Here is a 20,996-nt window from a genome sequence, read left to right as displayed (position 1 = left end):
TCAGCAGTTGTGATGGTGAATACAACAGTCCACTTATCGGAGTATTTCTATACTCGAGCATAACGAGATATGGATCTTTCCCACTTTTGTATTCTCTGAATCCTTTGGCTTGCGCACAAAACATAAACAACCAACAATGACGTACTATCATATAATATTAGCACAGAATCTTCTTCATGCAGTGGAAAATTAAGAATTTTTTGCCTATCTTGAATTCTGGTCACAGCTCTTGCGCCCAATTAATATAGTTCAGAAGGAAATACAAAAGTCTGGACTGCATATACGGGAAGCTGCTAAAGAAATTAGTACCCTTTCATGCTTTCTGCAAAATGATGAGAAACTGACAAAAAAACAATCCATCGAAAAAGCAAAAAAAGGTAGTGAATACTATGGATTCCCTGTAATCAAAACAACCAGAAGAAAGAAAAGACTTGATGGGAAGTTGAGTTATAATGTAGGACTGTCAATAAAACTGCCATTCAAACGTGTTGCGACAGAAGTGCTGGACAGATTTCATATGGAGATGAAGGGCAGATTTCAAAGGCTGGAAAGAAAATGGATACCTTTGGGTTTCTTCTTGAACCAAGACACCTGTTAGATGAAGACCCGCTTATGACAAACTGTGCTACGTTTCCTGTTTGTATGATGAAATAAATGGCAAATCCCTTTTTCAATGATGTCATTGATTCACGAGCACTTTTCATTAACAAACCAGTAATACAACCACCAATAGACATATTGAGGAAACAGGCTTCATATGGTAATTACGTGTGCTCAAACTTTGCAACCTCCTCCGAATAATGCTAACTCAGGCCACTTCCATTACGTCATGTGAGAGATCATTCTCAAAGCTCAAGTTCATCAAAAGCTATCTCAGGAGCACAATGACGCAAGAAAGGCTTATCATGGCTTTAATGTCAGTGAAGTCACAAATACTAGAAAGTATCGATGTAGTTGATGTTATAGATGTCTTTGCTGCACAGAATGCACGACGTTAAGCGATATCAATTTAGATTTGTCACTTGTGCATTATTTAACTAATAAATAAAGGTATTATTCATTAAAAGAGTCTTGATTACTTTTTAAGTTTACTGATATACTGAATCAATTGGATTTGGGGCGTATATATTTTTGCGTACATTATCCCATGTCATATGTTGAATGTCAAAATGTAAGGGGCCCCCAAAGAGGTCAATCCCCCCGGGCCCCCAAATCCCTAGTTACGCCCCTGCAGGGTACAGCTCCATTTTCGCTTAATAAAACGAAATTAATTAATTAATACTAATTGATTAACTCATTGGTTAACTTTTGGTTTTGATTCGTTTATTGTTGTCGACTTTGAATAATTAAGCAACATTTCCACTTGCTCCAAGAATCGGAAGTGGGAGAGAAATGTGCGAAAATGTAATAAGGGGATTAAATCCATATATAGATCCACATTTTTCATGAAGTAGCAGTTATTTCCAGATCAACCAAATAATTAATCACCAATATTTAATTAACTAATCTTTTTTTTTATTAATCCATGTCTTGCCATGTACAATGAATAATTGTTCAAAGTTTCAACTTTATCCAAGAATGGGAAAGGTTCAAACCTTTTACTAGATAGATAGACCACTGGCGGATCCAGGGGGGGGGGGGCGGTAGGGGCGATCGCCCCCCCCCCACTCGGCCGAACTCCCCCCAGGTGGGGGGGCGGACGAATTTTAGTATAGAATTCACACAATTTGTATGCGAATTTATTACTTATGTTAATAATATATACTAATTATTTATATTTTAACCTATTTTTAGATTATTTCGCCCCCCCCCTTCTAGAATTTTGGCCGATTTGGTAGTGTCGGGAGGGGGCGATGGCATCAATCCGCCCCCCCCCCCCACCATAAACTTTCGAGTGGGGAGTCGGTCCTATTTATTTGTAGAAATCACAGTTTGCTAACAGAATCAATTAAATATCTATATGATTAAAACTTGCTATTGGTATTTTAACCGGTCTTTATATAATTTCGTTCACCTGTTGGCCGATTGGAAGGGGAAAAGAAAATACCTCCACCGCCCTTCCAATCTAAACCCTTTGAGTGGGGGGGGGGGCGGTCCTACTTTTATGGAGAAATCATAGTATGTGAACAAAATTAGTCGAATATCTATATAATATAAACAGGTGGAAGTGCGATACATGCAATCCCCTTCCCCCCATCGGACAAACTAATACTTTTTCTTTTTGTATTATAGTAAGAAATTACAAAATTTAAAAAATCTGTCACTAATACAATTTATATATGCTATAAAGTTAATTCTTATATCGAGTCGCCCCACCCCTATTCTTTAATGCCAAATGCAATCTTTAGCAGAAATTATTAAAGGAGCGAGGATTAATCATTTTCACTCTACCGCCCCTTCCCTTTCCAGACAAAGTTTATGTAATTTCACATGAATTTATCATAATTATTTTAAGAAAGACTATGCATTGGAAAAGTTAAAATTCAAACGAAATTTTTCAGTATAAAAGTCATGATTGAGATGAGTTCTAAACTCAAATTACGATGTCATAGTCACCTTTTCCCAACCTTTACTCAATCTGATATTTTTCTAGTTAAATAAATTTGGGACTATAGCTCACAATTTATTCTTCTATTTTCTTAAATACTATTTATCAAAAATTTTTTTTTTCGGCGGCGATCCTCAAAGCAAAAATCTAAATATGTGGGGTATCCTATCTTTTCAAGGAACAAATCAGTTTTATTTGCAATGTATTATGGGCCTTTACATTTATATTATAATATTTTTCAAGTACAAAATTATTCGAAAGGTCCTTTTTAATAGTATGAATAATGAGCTTTAGGTCAGGAGAATGCGTTTCTGCAGTGAAGAATGAAAGAAAACGCTTTTGGGCGTCGGGGCTTCGCCCCGAAATCCATTGATGAATAATGAGCTGCAGATGTCAGGAGAATGCGTTTCTGCAATGAAGAATGCAAGAAAATGCTTTTGGCGTCGGCGCTTCGCCCCGAACTCCATTGATGAATAATGAGCTGCAGATGTCAGGAGAATACGTTTCTACAGTGAAAAAAGCAAGAAAACGCTATTGTCGTCGGGGCTTCGCCCCGAACCCCACAAGAGAACCTTATAGCGCTGCCCCAGTTGTTTTGTTTTCGCCGAAGGTTGAGAAATGATATATATATATATATATATATATATATATATATATATATATATATTTATACGTTTGTGTGTGTGTGTGTGTGTGTGTGCGCGCGCGCGCTCTATGCACGTTTATGCATAGGGTTAGGGTTTATTGGGCGTTAGGGTTAGGGTGTGGAAAAAAATCGCCCCCCCCCCCCCACTTCAAAGTTCTGGATCCGCTAGTGGTTTGAGTGATATTAATGATTTTTAACTAGTCTACTCGATATCTTTGTACCATTGAAGTAATACCATTCCAGCAGGTGATGGGGAAAAGAGATTAAGACTAAGTAAAAGGTGTAATTAAGTAATTATGTTACAATGTGTTTTTATAATGCACAAATTGTAAGACAAATTTCCTCATGTATAATTAGTATTATTTTTGTTATTATTATTAATTTTTCCAAAAATGTTCACATTTATTTCCATTGTATTTCAGGTAGTTCTGTCTCAGGCTCTGAATAAATTAATTAGGAATTTTCCCATTTTTTTATTTCATTTTGTAATGCTAAAAATTATTATATAGGGATATTCATAGATGAATACATTTATAAATAGCTAGCTTTTTTGGTATATCCGATTTACAGAATAGGGCATTGATATGTATTTCTTTGTCACCTTTTAGCGCCACACATTATTCTAATCTCCTCCGATCTAGCACACATTAATTTTAAATGTTTATTTGACGACTGTGGAATTTCAAAGACACGTATTCAACAGCTTTGATCTAAATTCAAATGAACACCTAAACACATGAACACCTAAACAAATGAACACTTACACAAATGAATATCTAAACACATGAGCATCTAAACACATGAACACCTAAACACATAAGCACATACCACACATGAACACTTACACACATGAATATCTAAACAAATGAGCATCTAAACACATGAACATCTAAACACATGAACACCTAAACACATGAACACCTAAACACATAAGCATCTTCCACACATGAACATCTAAACACATGAATATCTAAACACATGAACACCTAAACACATACACACATGAACACCTAAACACATAAGCACCTACACACATGAACATCTAAACACATACACACATGAACACCTAAACACATAAGCACCTACACACATGAACATCTAAACACATACACACATGAACACCTAAACACATAAGCACCTACACACATGAACATCTAAACACATGAACACCTCAGTGTGAAATGAATGCTAAACGTAAAGGACGAGTCAGTCTTACGAGACTTATAATCCTCTTCTTCCTCTGGTATAGGTGGCGTTGCAAATGGAATTCTGCTTGGAGTTTCAGGAACTGGCGGAGGTGGACCATCTGGAATTGTAGGATCCCAAATTTCCACTTCTTCAGCCCTGACGTTACCATGAGCATCTTTAGCTGAAAGAAAATAGTTCCTGTATTCAGCTTGTATGATACTTTGTGTTCATAAGTTGAGTTTATCGATGTATCAAATATATCAAACTATCTATCAACGAACATTTTCACAAATGTTTTCTTATTTTACTCGTAGAATTTTTCAAAACAAATAGAACTAGACAGATCGCCTTTTTTCCCTTCATTTTATGAAAAGCACCCTTGAAAGTTGAATGAAATCCCCAAAGAATCCCTGAATTTAAGTCTTCACTGATGTCTATTAATTAAAATAATGAGACACAATTTCATTATTCATCCAACCATTGACCAAAAAAATATATAATAGATGTCATTACAACATTTTTTTTATTTCTGGTCGCAATATACAGAAACAATAGTTATAATATTCAGAATCTGCGTGTGGAAGATCAATGTAAGCATGATCTCTGCCGTTTCATGCATGAAGGGCAGGGAAAGTTGTACGAGACATTGACTCTAACTTCTGAGAAGTGGGGGGGGGGATCTAGAGAGACAAGCACTCTGCCTCCAGGACTTCAGTTCATCAATGAGAAGCTGACTTATGGGCTGTGACTAGATTGAAGTCTATTACTCATGGGCTGTGACTAGATTGAAGTCTATTACTCATGGACTGTGACTAGATTGAAGTCTATTACTCATGGACTGTGACTAGGTTGAAGTCTATTACTCATGGGCTGTGACTAGATTGGAGTCTATTACTCATGGGCTGTGACTAGATTGAAGTCTATTACTCAAGGGCTGTGACTACATTGGAGTCTATTACTCATGGGCTGTGACTAGATTGAAGTCTATTACTCAAGGGCTGTGACTACATTGGAGTCTATTACTCATTGGCTGTGACTAGATTGGAGTCTATTACTCATGGACTGTGAAAAGATTGGAGTCTATTACTCATTGGCTGTGACTAGATTGGAGTCTATTACTTATGGACTGTGACTAGATTGAAGTCTATTACTCATGGACTGTGACTAGATTGGAGTCTATTACTCATGGGCTGTGAAAAGATTGGAGTCTATTACTCATTGGCTGTGACTAGATTGGAGTCTTTTACTCATGGGCTGTGAAAAGATTGGAGTCTATTACTCATTGGCTGTGACTAGATTGGAGTCTTTTACTCATAGACTGTGACTAGATTGGAGTCTATTACTCATGGGCTGTGAAAAGATTGGAGTCTATTACTCATTGGCTGTGACTAGATTGGAGTCTTTTACTCATGGACTGTGACTAAATTGGAGTCTATTACTCATGGACTGTGACTAGATTGGAGTCTATTACTCATGGACTGTGACTAGATTGGAGTCTTTTACTCATGGACTGTGACTAAATTGGAGTCTATTACTCATGGACTGTGACTAGATTGGAGTCTATTACTCATGGACTGTGACTAGATTGGAGTCTATTACTCATGGACTGTGACTAGATTGGAGTCTTTTACTCATGGACTGTGACTAGATTGGAGTCTATTACTCATGGACTGTGACTAGATTGGAGTCTATTACTCATGGACTGTGACTAGATTGGAGTCTATTACTCATGGACTGTGACTAGATTGGAGTCTATTACTCATGGACTGTGACTAGATTGGAGTCTTTTACTCATGGACTGTGACTAAATTGGAGTCTATTACTCATGGACTGTGACTAGATTGGAGTCTATTACTCATGGACTGTGACTAGATTGGAGTCTCTGACCTTTCATCGAGTACAACTCACCTATCTCCTTCTCATCTTTGGCCCTCTCCAGTTTAAATAGATAACGTTTGACCAATCTATGCATGATGTCGGAGTACGACGTCTCGTCTGGTTTTAGTTCCAGGTTCTTGCACACAGTCTCACGCCGTTTCTAAACAAAAAAAGACACAACAATAGTGGGTGAAGTTAACGTCTGAATAGAGTATGAAGTTATTGGGTACGTTCGTAGATCTTCATTCAATTTAAAGAATGTAAGGTATGTTTTTAAAGTAATTTAATAATATCACTTAGAGCTAATTTTATTTTTGTTATATTTGACATTTATTTTCAAACTAGACTAAGTACATGCAGCTGTCACTTCAATGTTTGCATGTAATAGTCTCTGGTAATAGTTCCATGCAGCTGTCACTTCAATGTTTGCAGGCAATAGTCTCTGGTAATAGTTCCATGCAGCTGTCACTTCAATGTTTGCAGGCAATAGTCTCTGGTAATAGTTCCATGCAGCTGTCACTTCAATGTTTGCAGGCAATAGTCTGTGGTAATAGTTCCATGCAGCTGTCACTTCAATGTTTGCAGGCAATAGTCACTGGTAATAGTTCCATGCAGCTGTCACTTCAATGTTTGCAGGCAATAGTCTCTGGTAATAGTTCCATGCAGCTGTCACTTCAATGTTTGCAGGCAATAGTCTCTGGTAATAGTTCCATGCAGCTGTCACTTCAATGTTTGCAGGCAATAGTCTGTGGTAATAGTTCCATGCAGCTGTCACTTCAATGTTTGCAGGCAATAGTCTCTGGTAATAGTTCCATGCAGCTGTCACTTCAATGTTTGCAGGCAATAGTCTCTGGTAATAGTTCCATGCAGCTGTCACTTCAATGTTTGCATGCAATAGTCTCTGGTAATAGTTCCATGCAGCTGTCACTTCAATGTTTGCAGGCAATAGTCTGTGGTAATAGTTCCATGCAGCTGTCACTTCAATGTTTGCAGGCAATAGTCTCTGGTAATAGTTCCATGCAGCTGTCACTTCAATGTTTGCATGCAATAGTCTCTGGTAATAGTTCCATGCAGCTGTCACTTCAATGTTTGCAGGCAATAGTCTGTGGTAATAGTTCCATGCAGCTGTCACTTCAATGTTTGCAGGCAATAGTCTGTGGTAATAGTTCCATGCAGCTGTCACTTCAATGTTTGCAGGCAATAGTCACTGGTAATAGTTCCATGCAGCTGTCACTTCAATGTTTGCAGGCAATAGTCTCTGGTAATAGTTCCATGCAGCTGTCACTTCAATGTTTGCAGGCAATAGTCTCTGGTAATAGTTCCATGCAGCTGTCACTTCAATGTTTGCAGGCAATAGTCTGTGGTAATAGTTCCATGCAGCTGTCACTTCAATGTTTGCAGGCAATAGTCACTGGTAATAGTTCCATGCAGCTGTCACTTCAATGTTTGCAGGCAATAGTCTCTGGTAATAGTTCCATGCAGCTGTCACTTCAATGTTTGCAGGCAATAGTCTCTGGTAATAGTTCCATGCAGCTGTCACTTAAATGTTTGCAGGCAATAGTCTCTGGTAATAGTTCCATGCAGCTGTCACTTCAATGTTTGCAGGCAATAGTCTCTGGTAATAGTTCCATGCAGCTGTCACTTCAATGTTTGCAGGCAATAGTCTCTGGTAATAGTTCCATGCAGCTGTCACTTCAATGTTTGCAGGCAATAGTCTGTGGTAATAGTTCCATGCAGCTGTCACTTCAATGTTTGCAGGCAATAGTCTCTGGTAATAGTTCCATGCAGCTGTCACTTCAATGTTTGCAGGCAATAGTCTGTGGTAATAGTTCTATGCAGCTGTCACTTCAATGTTTGCAGGCAATAGTCTCTGGTAATAGTTCCATGCAGCTGTCACTTCAATGTTTGCAGGCAATAGTCTGTGGTAATAGTTCCATGCAGCTGTCACTTCAATGTTTGCAGGCAATAGTCTCTGGTAATAGTTCCATGCAGCTGTCACTTTAATGTTTGCAGGCAATAGTCTCTGGTAATAGTTCCATGCAGCTGTCACTTCAATGTTTGCAGGCAATAGTCTCTGGTAATAGTTCCATGCAGCTGTCTCTTCAATGTTTGCAGGCAATAGTCTGTGGTAATAGTTCTATGCAGCTGTCACTTCAATGTTTGCATGCAATAGTCTCTGGTAATAGTTCCATGCAGCTGTCACTTCAATGTTTGCAGGCAATAGTCTGTGGTAATAGTTCCATGCAGCTGTCACTTCAATGTTTGCAGGCAATAGTCTGTGGTAATAGTTCCATGCAGCTGTCACTTCAATGTTTGCAGGCAATAGTCACTGGTAATAGTTCCATGCAGCTGTCACTTCAATGTTTGCAGGCAATAGTCTCTGGTAATAGTTTCATGCAGCTGTCACTTCAATGTTTGCAGGCAATAGTCTCTGGTAATAGTTCCATGCAGCTGTCACTTCAATGTTTGCAGGCAATAGTCTGTGGTAATAGTTCCATGCAGCTGTCACTTCAATGTTTGCAGGCAATAGTCACTGGTAATAGTTCCATGCAGCTGTCACTTCAATGTTTGCAGGCAATAGTCTCTGGTAATAGTTCCATGCAGCTGTCACTTCAATGTTTGCAGGCAATAGTCTCTGGTAATAGTTCCATGCAGCTGTCACTTCAATGTTTGCAGGCAATAGTCTGTGGTAATAGTTCCATGCAGCTGTCACTTCAATGTTTGCAGGCAATAGTCTGTGGTAATAGTTCCATGCAGCTGTCACTTCAATGTTTGCAGGCAATAGTCACTGGTAATAGTTCCATGCAGCTGTCACTTCAATGTTTGCAGGCAATAGTCTCTGGTAATAGTTCCATGCAGCTGTCACTTCAATGTTTGCAGGCAATAGTCTCTGGTAATAGTTCCATGCAGCTGTCACTTCAATGTTTGCAGGCAATAGTCTGTGGTAATAGTTCCATGCAGCTGTCACTTCAATGTTTGCAGGCAATAGTCACTGGTAATAGTTCCATGCAGCTGTCACTTCAATGTTTGCAGGCAATAGTCTCTGGTAATAGTTCCATGCAGCTGTCACTTCAATGTTTGCAGGCAATAGTCTCTGGTAATAGTTCCATGCAGCTGTCACTTCAATGTTTGCAGGCAATAGTCTGTGGTAATAGTTCCATGCAGCTGTCACTTTAATGTTTGCAGGCAATAGTCTCTGGTAATAGTTCCATGCAGCTGTCACTTCAATGTTTGCAGGCAATAGTCTCTGGTAATAGTTCCATGCAGCTGTCACTTCAATGTTTGCAGGCAATAGTCTGTGGTAATAGTTCCATGCAGCTGTCACTTCAATGTTTGCAGGCAATAGTCTCTGGTAATAGTTCTATGCAGCTGTCACTTCAATGTTTGCATGCAATAGTCTCTGGTAATAGTTCCATGCAGCTGTCACTTCAATGTTTGCAGGCAATAGTCTGTGGTAATAGTTCCATGCAGCTGTCACTTCAATGTTTGCAGGCAATAGTCACTGGTAATAGTTCCATGCAGCTGTCACTTCAATGTTTGCAGGCAATAGTCTCTGGTAATAGTTCCATGCAGCTGTCACTTCAATGTTTGCAGGCAATAGTCTGTGGTAATAGTTCTATGCAGCTGTCACTTCAATGTTTGCATGCAATAGTCTGTGGTAATAGTTCCATGCAGCTGTCACTTCAATGTTTGCATGCAATAGTCTCTGGTAATAGTTCCATGCAGCTGTCACTTCAATGTTTGCAGGCAATAGTCTCTGGTAATAGTTCCATGCAGCTGTCACTTCAATGTTTGCAGGCAATAGTCTCTGGTAATAGTTCCATGCAGCTGTCTATTGAACAATGAAGACGAAGTTGTCTCTTAAAATATCTATTTTTTTTAAATCGTTTTTCTATAGCGCAACTTTCATGCTCAGATCGCTATGGACCAATGTCTTTTGAAGACCAGTGGGGGGATTGGGGTATCTGGGAGAAGGTTTTCCGTGCTGTCTTTAGGCGCACAGTAATGACTCGAGTCGGTTGTTGAACCTCGAGCCCCCTTGGTGGGTAGCGTACTAAGCCTGTCGCCCAAGCAACCCTTCTAAGAGATAATATTGAATTACCTCTCTTTGTTTCTTTTTACTCGTCTATTATTAGCCGCCATAAAAATTTAAAAACAATTTTATCGCAAGAAAGACTTAAACACAACTGAACTATTGGCGCTTTATTTTTGTGTATGCGCGCTTAAAATGTGTCTGTGTGCGTGTGCTTTGTGAACTTTTGTCCTTAGTGTATTTTTTTTTAGTTGGCGGCTAAGGATTTCTAATGCTGTTTTTTTTTTGTATTGTTTTTAGTGCTTTTTTTTTATTTTTGAAGATACCCAAGTAAATGTTGTTTTTTTTAACTGAAAAGCAGCGAAAGCCTCAATTGTAATAGTATCACACAATAGTAAATAGCTATCTTGCACATTAATACGTCTGCTCCAGAGTGTACATGTTGTATCGTTGCTGGCTCAGCCGCTTCACTCAGAAGTTGACATTTTTACAAAAATATGATGAAAATATCAAAGCGAAAATGAATAAAACGACTTGTTTATATTAAAAATTATAGCTGTCATAAATACTAAGGTAGAATATTGATATACTGAATTTTATCAAAAGAATGTGTAAATACCACATAAGTACTATTAACCTTTCTAAAAAATTTTCACATGGAACAGAACAAAATAATACTCTAACAACATCCAAGTACAGAAGACTAAAAATATAGTCGATGACGTCATCAATTTCTGTGCGTAAGAAGTTCTTGTCTACTCACTGGGTAGATGTTTCCACGGCGCCACGGTCCTCACAATGTAGCGCCTATGAAACACCTCTCCAGTTTGGTAAACTATGGGTCAGATCACATCTTTCGCAAGAAAGCTCTCCAGTTTTGTAAACTATTGGTCAGATCACATCTCTCGCAAGAAAGCTCTCCAGTTTGGTAAACTATTGGCCAGGTCACATCTCTTGCAAGAAACCTCTCCAGTTTGGTAAACTATTGGTCAGATCACATCTTTCGCTAGAAACCTCTTGCTAAACACCTTCTGCTAAGAACATCTTGCTAAATACTTTCTTGCCAAAGACCTCTATTAAAGACACCTTCCTAAAGAATTTTTGTTAAAGACCTATAGTTAAAGACCATGTGCTAGATAGCTCTTGCTAAAGACTTCTTGCTAAAGACGTCTTGTTAAAGACCTCTCCAGTTTGGTACAGTAAGAGTTTAACAAAATTCTTGCTAAATACTATTAAGTTTGGACATGAGTTGAAAATACAAAAGACTCTCAAAAACAGCTCTCCCCATTTATTAGTAAAAGTATAAATGTACGTAGGTATTATTGTGTGATGTCTCTTTCGTATTCATAATGTCAATTAATCTAATAGGACACATTCTTAGTTTCTAAAGCGAGGTTTTAGAAAACAAAAGACTTTTATAGCAGAAGAGCTCGAACTTCCGGTCCCAAATGTTTATTTAGGTTGTACTTATATGCTGTGCCATTCACTTTATGTTGTTTAACTGTATTTACCATTCTGAAAGCAGGACTGCGGAGTTTTGACAATTGAAATGGGAGTGGTCATTCGCTCTAGCAAAGTCTAGCTTCTAAAATAAAACAAAAATTAAAGCAAATCTTCTGTAGAGATGGTAACAAATCCAAATGGTAGAGCACCAACCTTTGAAGGCAACAGTCCTTGTTTCTGAAATCAGTCTGTTTGATTAGACGACTTGTAAATCTATACATATTAACAACACCGAATACTAGTTAATAAAGTTCCTTTATGAATACCACACTCTTTCTCTTTTAATTGTTCTATTTCAATAGACAAAAGCCGAAAGGAAAAAGTATTACAATACAACTAGATGGAATGATCTTCAACAGTGATGTGTCTGTTAGTGCTTTTAATGATCACTTAGTCAAACTGTTCCTTCAAAGGAGTGTATAATAAATATTATGATTTTTTAATCAAATATATTGCTTCATCACAAAAATCCTTAAAAGAGCTCTTTTAAACTATAAATATAGTTTAATTTAACTTATTTCTCTATTTTATATATGAAATTAATTAGAAACTTAACAGTTCTTTAGTAATTGTAGAAGCGAGATTTATTTTTATGAATTAATTCAAGGTATGCAACAAGTCTGCAAACTAATCACAGGATACATTTCCAAATTCAAAGCTGCTAACAAAAATGTCTACAAATAAGCCGTATACACTATATATATATTACAACATCAAAATGGGAAGATGTCATGGCGTTAAAACATTAAGTTACTCAAGACAAAATAAATCATAATGAGTCAATCAGAAATATTCAGAAAACGTCTTAGCATGTGGTCAACAAAAACTATAAAGCTAATCAAGACATATCAAGTGAGACCTATGTCCACCCTAACCCCCTCAGGCCTTGCGTGTGTGCGTGTGTGTCCAGTAGGACTACCTTCAAAAAAGTCTGCCGTCTGTGACATCCAGGCTCGATTACCTCTGAACTTGGCTTGAACATCTCTTTAATCGCTTGCCAGCCATACACGAATGACTTAGGGGTCGGGATCATATTGAAAGGAACAGGAAGTGTGCTGCCGTCATCCATATAGTTCAACCAGAGTTTGGTGCGGGCGAATTTCCACTCTACATCACAGTCCGTCTGCATGAACAAAAAGTTAGCAAATGTTTACCTCTTATAAAATAGTAATGACAAAAAAGTAAAATTAATACTACACAAAACTAGCAAGTCAGTTACATTTGCATGCCATACATAGTATATAGAGAAGAACAAATGTATAATTTCCTTATATCAGGTAAGATGGACATATTATAAATGAATGTTGGTCGCCTTCAATCTCATAGTAATGAGATGAAAGCCTGGCCACTAATTGTCAAACGTTATCTCCTAAACAGCAGTCCAAAAAGGAAAGGGAAACGAAGCTGCCAGGATGAAGCTGCCAGGATGAAGCTGTCAGGATGAAGCTGTCAGGATGAAGCTGCCAGGATGAAAATGTCAGGATGAAGTTGCCAGGATGAAGCTGCCAGGATGAAGCTGTCAGGATGAAGCTGCCAGGATGAAGATGCAAGAATGAAGCTGTCAGGATGAAGCTGCTAGGATGAAAAAGTTGCCTCGGCGTCACTGGCTCTGGATGTTTCCTCAGGGTTGTTCTCGTGGTCTCGTTTAGCCTCAATGCCATATTTAAAACATGTATCTAATTATTTCTACTTTATAATTATGAGTATATGACATACAATTACAATGACACTTCAAACAAAATGTCTAGATACTTTTAACAAGGTTCTCTAGACTGAATGTGAGATAAATCTCTTAAAAATCTCCACCAAAAATGCGATCAATACCAATATTGTATTTAGTTTAACAGACAGTGCAGCATTACTTAGGTAGGTGTACTTCTAAATCATCCTTTGTTAATTGTAAATGTCTAGATTGCATTTGATTTGCATATTGTGATACAATTATAGCTAATATTTACATCATGCTATACCGAGATTGGTCTCTCCAGTCAGATGTACATTTATTTAGAAAAGATGGAAGTATTGACTATATCATTCAATATTTGTTTAGTCAATTGGACATATTAAAATTGCGTTGTCGACTTGTAATTGAGGTCTCTCATGGTCTCACCTGAATATCTTCGAAGGAGTGTGACATCATGGCGATCAACATGTTGATGAGAACTATAATGATGACCACGTGGTAGATGCCAAACAGATACATTCCCACAGTCTCCACCAGTGTGGTACTGTTCTCCATCTGGGGATTGTCTGGCGTGTACAGCAAGTCTGGCGCTGTGTCTGTTCAAAGACATGTGGAATTGATAGTCTCGGGTCATCGTTATTACAAACTAATCAAGTATTAATTATAAAACGAAATAAATAAAAGCAGCTCAGTGACTAAATACTTTGACTGCCTAAATGTGCACAAAATATCACAATTTACTAAGACATAGAAGATTTGAACTCAACTGTCCAGCATGCAGTAACCAATGATAAGCTGCTAGAATCATTCTTCCCTAACACAACATCAGCACAACTCTTTCAGAGCATTAGTTAACAAATTATTTTAAGGTTGATGTCCTACAGACACTGAGATTTGGTAAATCTAGTCTGCTGCGTTTGGAGGGATCAGATGTACCGAGTCTAGAGCTAGCGTGCACGACATTTTTGTTTAGATCACTACGAATGTTGTAGACAGGGCCGGATCTAAGGGTGGGCAGGCGGGAGTACTGCCCCTTGGCCTCCACAAGACAGGGGCCTCCACAAGACAGGAGGGGCCTCCACAATAGAGATTAAAAAAACAACACCAAAGGTCTATCTGAATTTTGACGGGCCAGAAGCATTTACATTTTATTTCCCGATCATTTCTTTACGTATTTAAAATCCTAAGTTGACTACATTGTAGAGGTTACGATTGTCGCGTAGTTCTCCTAACTCTGTTTTTGTATTTCCTCTACTCCCCGTAGTGACTTGTACGGGGCGAGAGTGCCTTGTATGTTTGTTTTGAATTGTTGTTGCTACGTCACAAAGTCCGGTGACATCTATTGGTCATTCTTTGTCATTAGGCAGTTCACCCTCTGACTTTGGTTTGAACGGACGGTGTGTTGGTCCGTAAAAGGTTATTATATCTATAGTCTGTACTAGTTTCTAGGACTTACTATTCAGTAGGATTTTTGGACCCCTATTTAGCGTGAGTTATTCGTTTGTGATATCTCTTATTGTATGTTGTATGAGGTTGTCACTATTTCTAGTTTTAGAGTAGAAGTTAAGTTTTGTGTTTATTTCGTTTATAGGGTGCCAGTGTTGGAGTTGTATATACTGAGCTCGAGTCTATGCTAGTGTGGGCGTCGCCTGCCGTCTCAGAAATATATATTACAGTTTTCAGTGTCATTGTCAAATTGGCGATCATCTGAGGTCTAACTTTACTAGCACCGGGGTTGGCAGCTTTGTGACGCCAGTCGGTCAGAATCTGGTGGACTATGAAACCAGGGTGACACGTTGATAGCAGTAGCAAAGGTGCTTAAATTAATTATTTAATAATATCTTTATATATATTATATTATTATATCAGTTTCAGACAATTAAATTCATTTTTTTTGTTATTTAAACTATTTACATAGTTGGTTACTCTATGTACGACTGTGTGTGAGTGATGTTCTTGTCAGGGTGAACCCGGGACCTTAATTGTGTACAGCTAGTTAACACAAATAATTCCTAAACCTGACAACGATGTTCTCTTGCAGCGTTCCCGTTATATATGAATGCAGCTTCGAATTTACGGCTGTGGGTCAACCCAGAGATTTATCATCCGCAGTTTAAAAAATATACATTATTTTGACTAAAAGATGCATCTTATTTTTTTTAAAAGAAGAACGAGATAAAATTTACAAGTAGGCTACTCTTTTTCTATCTTCTAAACTATGGCTTGCTTGTAGATGTACGTATTATTACTTTAAGTGGATTTTTTAAAACAAAGATTTCGAAAAACTCTAGGGGCTTTCAGAAAAATGCTGCCCGGGGTCTCCCCTTACTTAGATCCGGCCCTGGCTGTAGAGATGTGATACATTATTTGAGTTGAATTCTGTGAGGTGATTTAGAACTAACATTGACATGGCTTCAAATATTCACAACAAAAAATTTAAACAGACAAACGCTTCAATTAAAGAAGAAGCTAAAAAGTTGAGAATAAATCTTGAATTACATTTTGTTTATTTTGCATGTGGAAAGGATTCTAAAGGACAGAAACAGACAGTTAATGAAGTAAAATTAAAAATGGATTTGAAGGATCATTATTTAGACCATGAACCTATTGGACATACATTTTACAATGAATTGACTCCACTTAGGGATAATTCCAGAGCTACTTTCAGCCCATTTTATATTTAAATTAGTCCACTATTTCGTTTAAAGCATTGTGCTTAGTTTCATGCATTTGAAATGCGGGCGGTAGGATTGTTTTGTTTTGTTTTCTTTTCTTACTGATTTCACATTTCACATGCAAGCAAACAACTTTCAAATTTCAACAAAGGCTTTATTAACATTTCGGAGGGGGAAAGCACGGTATACCCGAGTGACTGTCATACACGCATAAAACAAGGTATACCCGAGTGACTGTCATACACGCATAAAACAAGGTATACCCGAGTGACTGTCATACACGCATAAAACAAAAACATTTGGCTACCAAGCGAAGCAAATACGTGTTAGTAGTCTAGATGTTAATATCAAGTATTAGCGATGTTAGTATAAAGCAGAAAGCCATGCAAGGACTTAGGATACTGAGCTAGAATCTACATTCAAGAGACATTTCAGGATCATAATTTCTGGGAAAAAACATGTTTTTAATAGAATTCCGTATCAAAAATGGAAATTAAATTTAATTTTAAATAGTTTTTGCAAAAATATGGCTATTGGAGATTTTCATACATTGCAAAAAAAAAAAATTCTAAATAGTTCGTGGTGTAGCCAGTGTACAAACTCTAAATAGTTCGTGGTGTAGCCAGTGTACAAACTCTAAATAGTTCGTGCTGTAGCCAGTGTACAAACTCTAAATAGTTCGTGCTGTAGCCAGTGTACAAACTCTAAATAGTTCGTGCTGTAGCCAGTGTACAAACTCTAAATAGTTCGTGCTGTAGCCAGTGTACAAACTCTAAATAGTTCGTGCTGTAGCCAGTGTACAAACTCTAAATAGTTCGTGCTGTAGCCAGTGTACAAACTCTAAATAGTTCGTGCTGTAGCCAGTGTACAAACTCTAAATAGTTCGTGCTGTAGCCAGTGTACAAACTCTAAATAGTTCGTGGTGTAGCAAGTGTACAAACTCTAAATAGTTCGTGGTGTAGCCAGTGTACAAACTCTAAATAGTTCGTGGTGTAGCCAGTGTACAAACTCTAAATAGTTCGTGGTGTAGCCAGTGTACAAACTCTAAATAGTTCGTGGTGTAGCCAGTGTACAAACTCTAAATAGTTCGTGGTGTAGCCAGTGTACAAACTCTAAATAGTTCGTGCTGTAGCCAGTGTACAAACTCTAAATAGTTCGTGCTGTAGCCAGTGTACAAACTCTAAATAGTTCGTGGTGTAGCCAGTGTACAAACTCTAAATAGTTCGTGGTGTAGCCAGTGTACAAACTCTAAATAGTTCGTGGTGTAGCCAATGTACAAACTCTAAATAGTTCGTGGTGTAGCCAATGTACAAACTCTAAATAGTTCGTGGTGTAGCCAGTGTACAAACTCTAAATAGTTCGTGGTGTAGCCAGTGTACAAACTCTAAATAGTTCGTGGTGTAGCCAGTGTACAAACTCTAAATAGTTCGTGGTGTAGCCAGTGTACAAACTCTAAATAGTTCGTGGTGTAGCCAGTGTACAAACTCTAAATAGTTCGTGCTGTAGCCAGTGTACAAACTCTAAATAGTTCGTGGTGTAGCCAGTGTACAAACTCTAAATAGTTCGTGGTGTAGCCAGTGTACAAACTCTAAATAGTTCGTGGTGTAGCCAGTGTACAAACTCTAAATAGTTCGTACTGTAGCCAGTGTACAAACTCTAAATAGTTCGTGGTGTAGCCAATGTACAAACTCTAAATAGTTCGTGGTGTAGCCAGTGTACAACAGAAAGAAACTGTTGATGATCTCTTTTTTAAGGTCTAGGATAATTTGTGTACAGCATTAAACAATCAAATGCTCTAGACACTTCCCCTACAGCACAAAAAAATTTCAATATGAAAAAAATGTTGGACTTTCTCTCTATGACTAAATACTTTAGACTTTCTCTCTATGACTAAATACTTTAGACTTTCTCTCTATGACTTATTACTTTAGACTTTCTCTCTATGACTTATTACTTTAGACTTTCTCTCTATGACTTATTACTTTAGACTTTCTCTCTATGACTTATTACTTTAGACTTTCTCTCTATGACTAAATACTTTAGACTTTCTCTCTATGAATAAATACTTTAGACTTCCAATCTATGACTTATTACTTTAGACTTTCTCTCTATGACTAAATACTTTAGACTTTCTCTCTATGACTTATTACTTTAGACTTTCTCTCTATGACTTATTACTTTAGACTTTCTCTCTATGACTAAATACTTTAGACTTTCTCTCTATGACTAAATACTTTAGACTTTCTCTCTATGAATAAATACTTTAGACTTTCTCTCTATGAATAAATACTTTAGACTTCCAATCTATGACATAACTTTAGACTTTCTCTCTATGACTAAATACTTTAGACTTCCAATCTATGACATAACTTTAGACTTTCTCTCTATGAATAAATACTTTAGACTTTCTCTCTATGAATAAATACTTTAGACTTTCTCTCTATGACTAAATACTTTAGACTTTCTCTCTATGAATAAATACTTTAGACTTTCTCTCTATGAATAAATACTTTAGACTTTCTCTCTATGACTAAATACTTTAGACTTTCTCTCTATGACTTATTACTTTAGACTTTCTCTCTATGACTTATTACTTTAGACTTTCTCTCTATGAATAAATACTTTAGACTTTCTCTCTATGAATAAATACTTTAGACTTTCTCTCTATGACTTATTACTTTAGACTTTCTCTCTATGACTAAATACTTTAGACTTTCTCTCTATGACTTATTACTTTAGACTTTCTCTCTATGAATAAATACTTTAGACTTTCTCTCTATGACTTATTACTTTAGACTTTCTCTCTATGACTTTTTTTTTTAGACTTTCTCTCTATGACTTATTACTTTAGACTTTCTCTCTATGAATAAATACTTTAGACTTTCTCTCTATGAATAAATACTTTAGACTTTCTCTCTATGACTTATTACTTTAGACTTTCTCTCTATGACTAAATACTTTAGACTTTCTCTCTATGACTTATTACTTTAGACTTTCTCTCTATGAATAAATACTTTAGACTTTCTCTCTATGAATAAATACTTTAGACTTTCTCTCTATGACTTATTACTTTAGACTTTCTCTCTATGAATAAATACTTTAGACTTTCTCTCTATGACTTATTACTTTAGACTTTCTCTCTATGAATAAATACTTTAGACTTTCTCTCTATGACTTATTACTTTAGACTTTCTCTCTATGAATAAATACTTTAGACTTTCTCTCTATGACTTATTACTTTAGACTTTCTCTCTATGACTTATTACTTTAGACTTTCTCTCTATGACTTATTACTTTAGACTTTCACTCTATGACTTACAACTTTAGACTTCCAATCTATGACATAACTTTAGACTTTCACTCTATGACTTACAACTTTAGACTTCCAATCTATGACATAACTTTAGACTTTCACTCTATGACTTACAACTTCTTTTAAAAAATTTTAAACTAACAAGCTGTAATAAAGTAGATTTGATAAGAAAATTAACTGCGAGGAACTGAGATATTGTTAAAATTATAGCACAATTATTTTCTACTTAGTTGGCAAGCATGCCATTGTTAAGCTTCTCATGAAAATCTCCAATTTACAGCCAAATGTGATTAGTACAAAGTAGATAGCTTTTTGTTTTTAAATTGAATACAATTTCAGAAAAACTGTTCCCATTATTCGCCATCATAGAAAAAGATTGCGTACTGATTTTTTTGAAACATTTCCAAGAGTGCTAGTCTCTTGAAAGACAACGCTAACAAAGGCGTGCATACGACGTAAGGTTGCAAGTGCTAGGAATTTTTTTTTGGGGGGGTGGGGAATGTTCTAGGATTCCTCTACCTGTGCCGTTGATGAGTTTAGTGGTAAACGGCCCGTCAGCACAGTAGATGAGGCTCTTGTCTCCATCCAGTGTCATGCACCGCACTGTTAGAGGCACAACAATAGAGGCAGGCAAAGCGAGAGGTGCACATTACATGAGGAGACAATGGTGGACAAAAAATGTCATTAAAAGAAAAGTTGTTACAAAAGTTTGTTTATATTTTGATCTCCAGTTTGTGTTGGTATGGAAGTGTCACAAAAACATAGACATACACACGATGAAATACACACATAAAGTAAAGGGATTATATGTAGTGAACGATACTGTGTTAGATAAGTCAGAAGTTCATATAGTGTGCTACACATTAAGATAATGTGTCAAAACATTTCCACAATACATTATCGCAATCAATACATTTGGCTAAAATATATTCAAGAGGCTGCTCACCAATTCATATTATCTTAGGCTTAAGGGACTATATAGCATGTTAATACATAGTAAATTTGCCAGGCGACACATCACAAATATATTTCTGGTCAATGAATGTCTATAGTGCTTAGAGAAAACTAAAGAATCGCTCTGATGTTATTCAATGTGTATTTCCAACAACGACAATGGTACTCTAGCCTTCATTTAACAAGTTCTTAAGATATATTTGGTACAGTCAGTCTGTCCTGATCTAGATATCTCTTCAGGCTAAAGCTCGTGCTAAAATAAGTCGAATTGTTCTCAATCTCTTACTGTCTCTTACTTTTATACTTCGCGCTGCGAAGTCGATATTTTATTCCAAGAACTAATGATGGAAACACACAGCATCAAGCTTCTTCGTTACGATGTAACTTCCTGGAGGTTAGGAAAGGACTTCTTTAAACATTTTAAAATAGTGTTAGCATCTTAGTTGGACACAAAAATGTTGCGAGCTATTGATTAACACCTCAAGACTGGCGGATCTCAATATTCTAAACAGTCCAATCAAACTGCACAAAATGCCAGAAACACATTTCTCTGCTGCTGGTAATTTCTGCTTAC

The 20,996-nt window shown here is 37.0% G+C and overlaps 1 protein-coding gene across 2 annotated transcripts in view; it reads right to left on the bottom strand.

The window, feature by feature from the left end:
- LOC106065162 (short transient receptor potential channel 7-like) overlaps positions 1-20,996 on the bottom strand; it is a 354,560-nt gene that overhangs the window by 5,489 nt on the left and 328,075 nt on the right. The window contains exons 14-18 of one of the 2 annotated variants that reach the window (XM_056020485.1): positions 19,988-20,071; positions 13,907-14,076; positions 12,716-12,919; positions 6,291-6,420; positions 4,411-4,563 (exon numbers count right to left, since the gene is read on the bottom strand). In XM_056020485.1, the coding sequence (XP_055876460.1) occupies positions 4,411-4,563; positions 6,291-6,420; positions 12,716-12,919; positions 13,907-14,076; positions 19,988-20,071 (741 nt within the window). The remainder of the gene's footprint in view (positions 1-4,410; positions 4,564-6,290; positions 6,421-12,715; positions 12,920-13,906; positions 14,077-19,987; positions 20,072-20,996) is intronic. The other variant, XM_056020486.1, reaches the window with a different exon arrangement.

This window comes from Biomphalaria glabrata, chromosome 2 (assembly GCF_947242115.1).
Source record: "Biomphalaria glabrata chromosome 2, xgBioGlab47.1, whole genome shotgun sequence".
In the NCBI taxonomy this organism is placed as follows: domain Eukaryota; kingdom Metazoa; phylum Mollusca; class Gastropoda; family Planorbidae; genus Biomphalaria; species Biomphalaria glabrata.
Note: the sequence above shows the minus strand (reverse complement) of the source record. Positions and strands in the feature narration are given on the sequence as shown.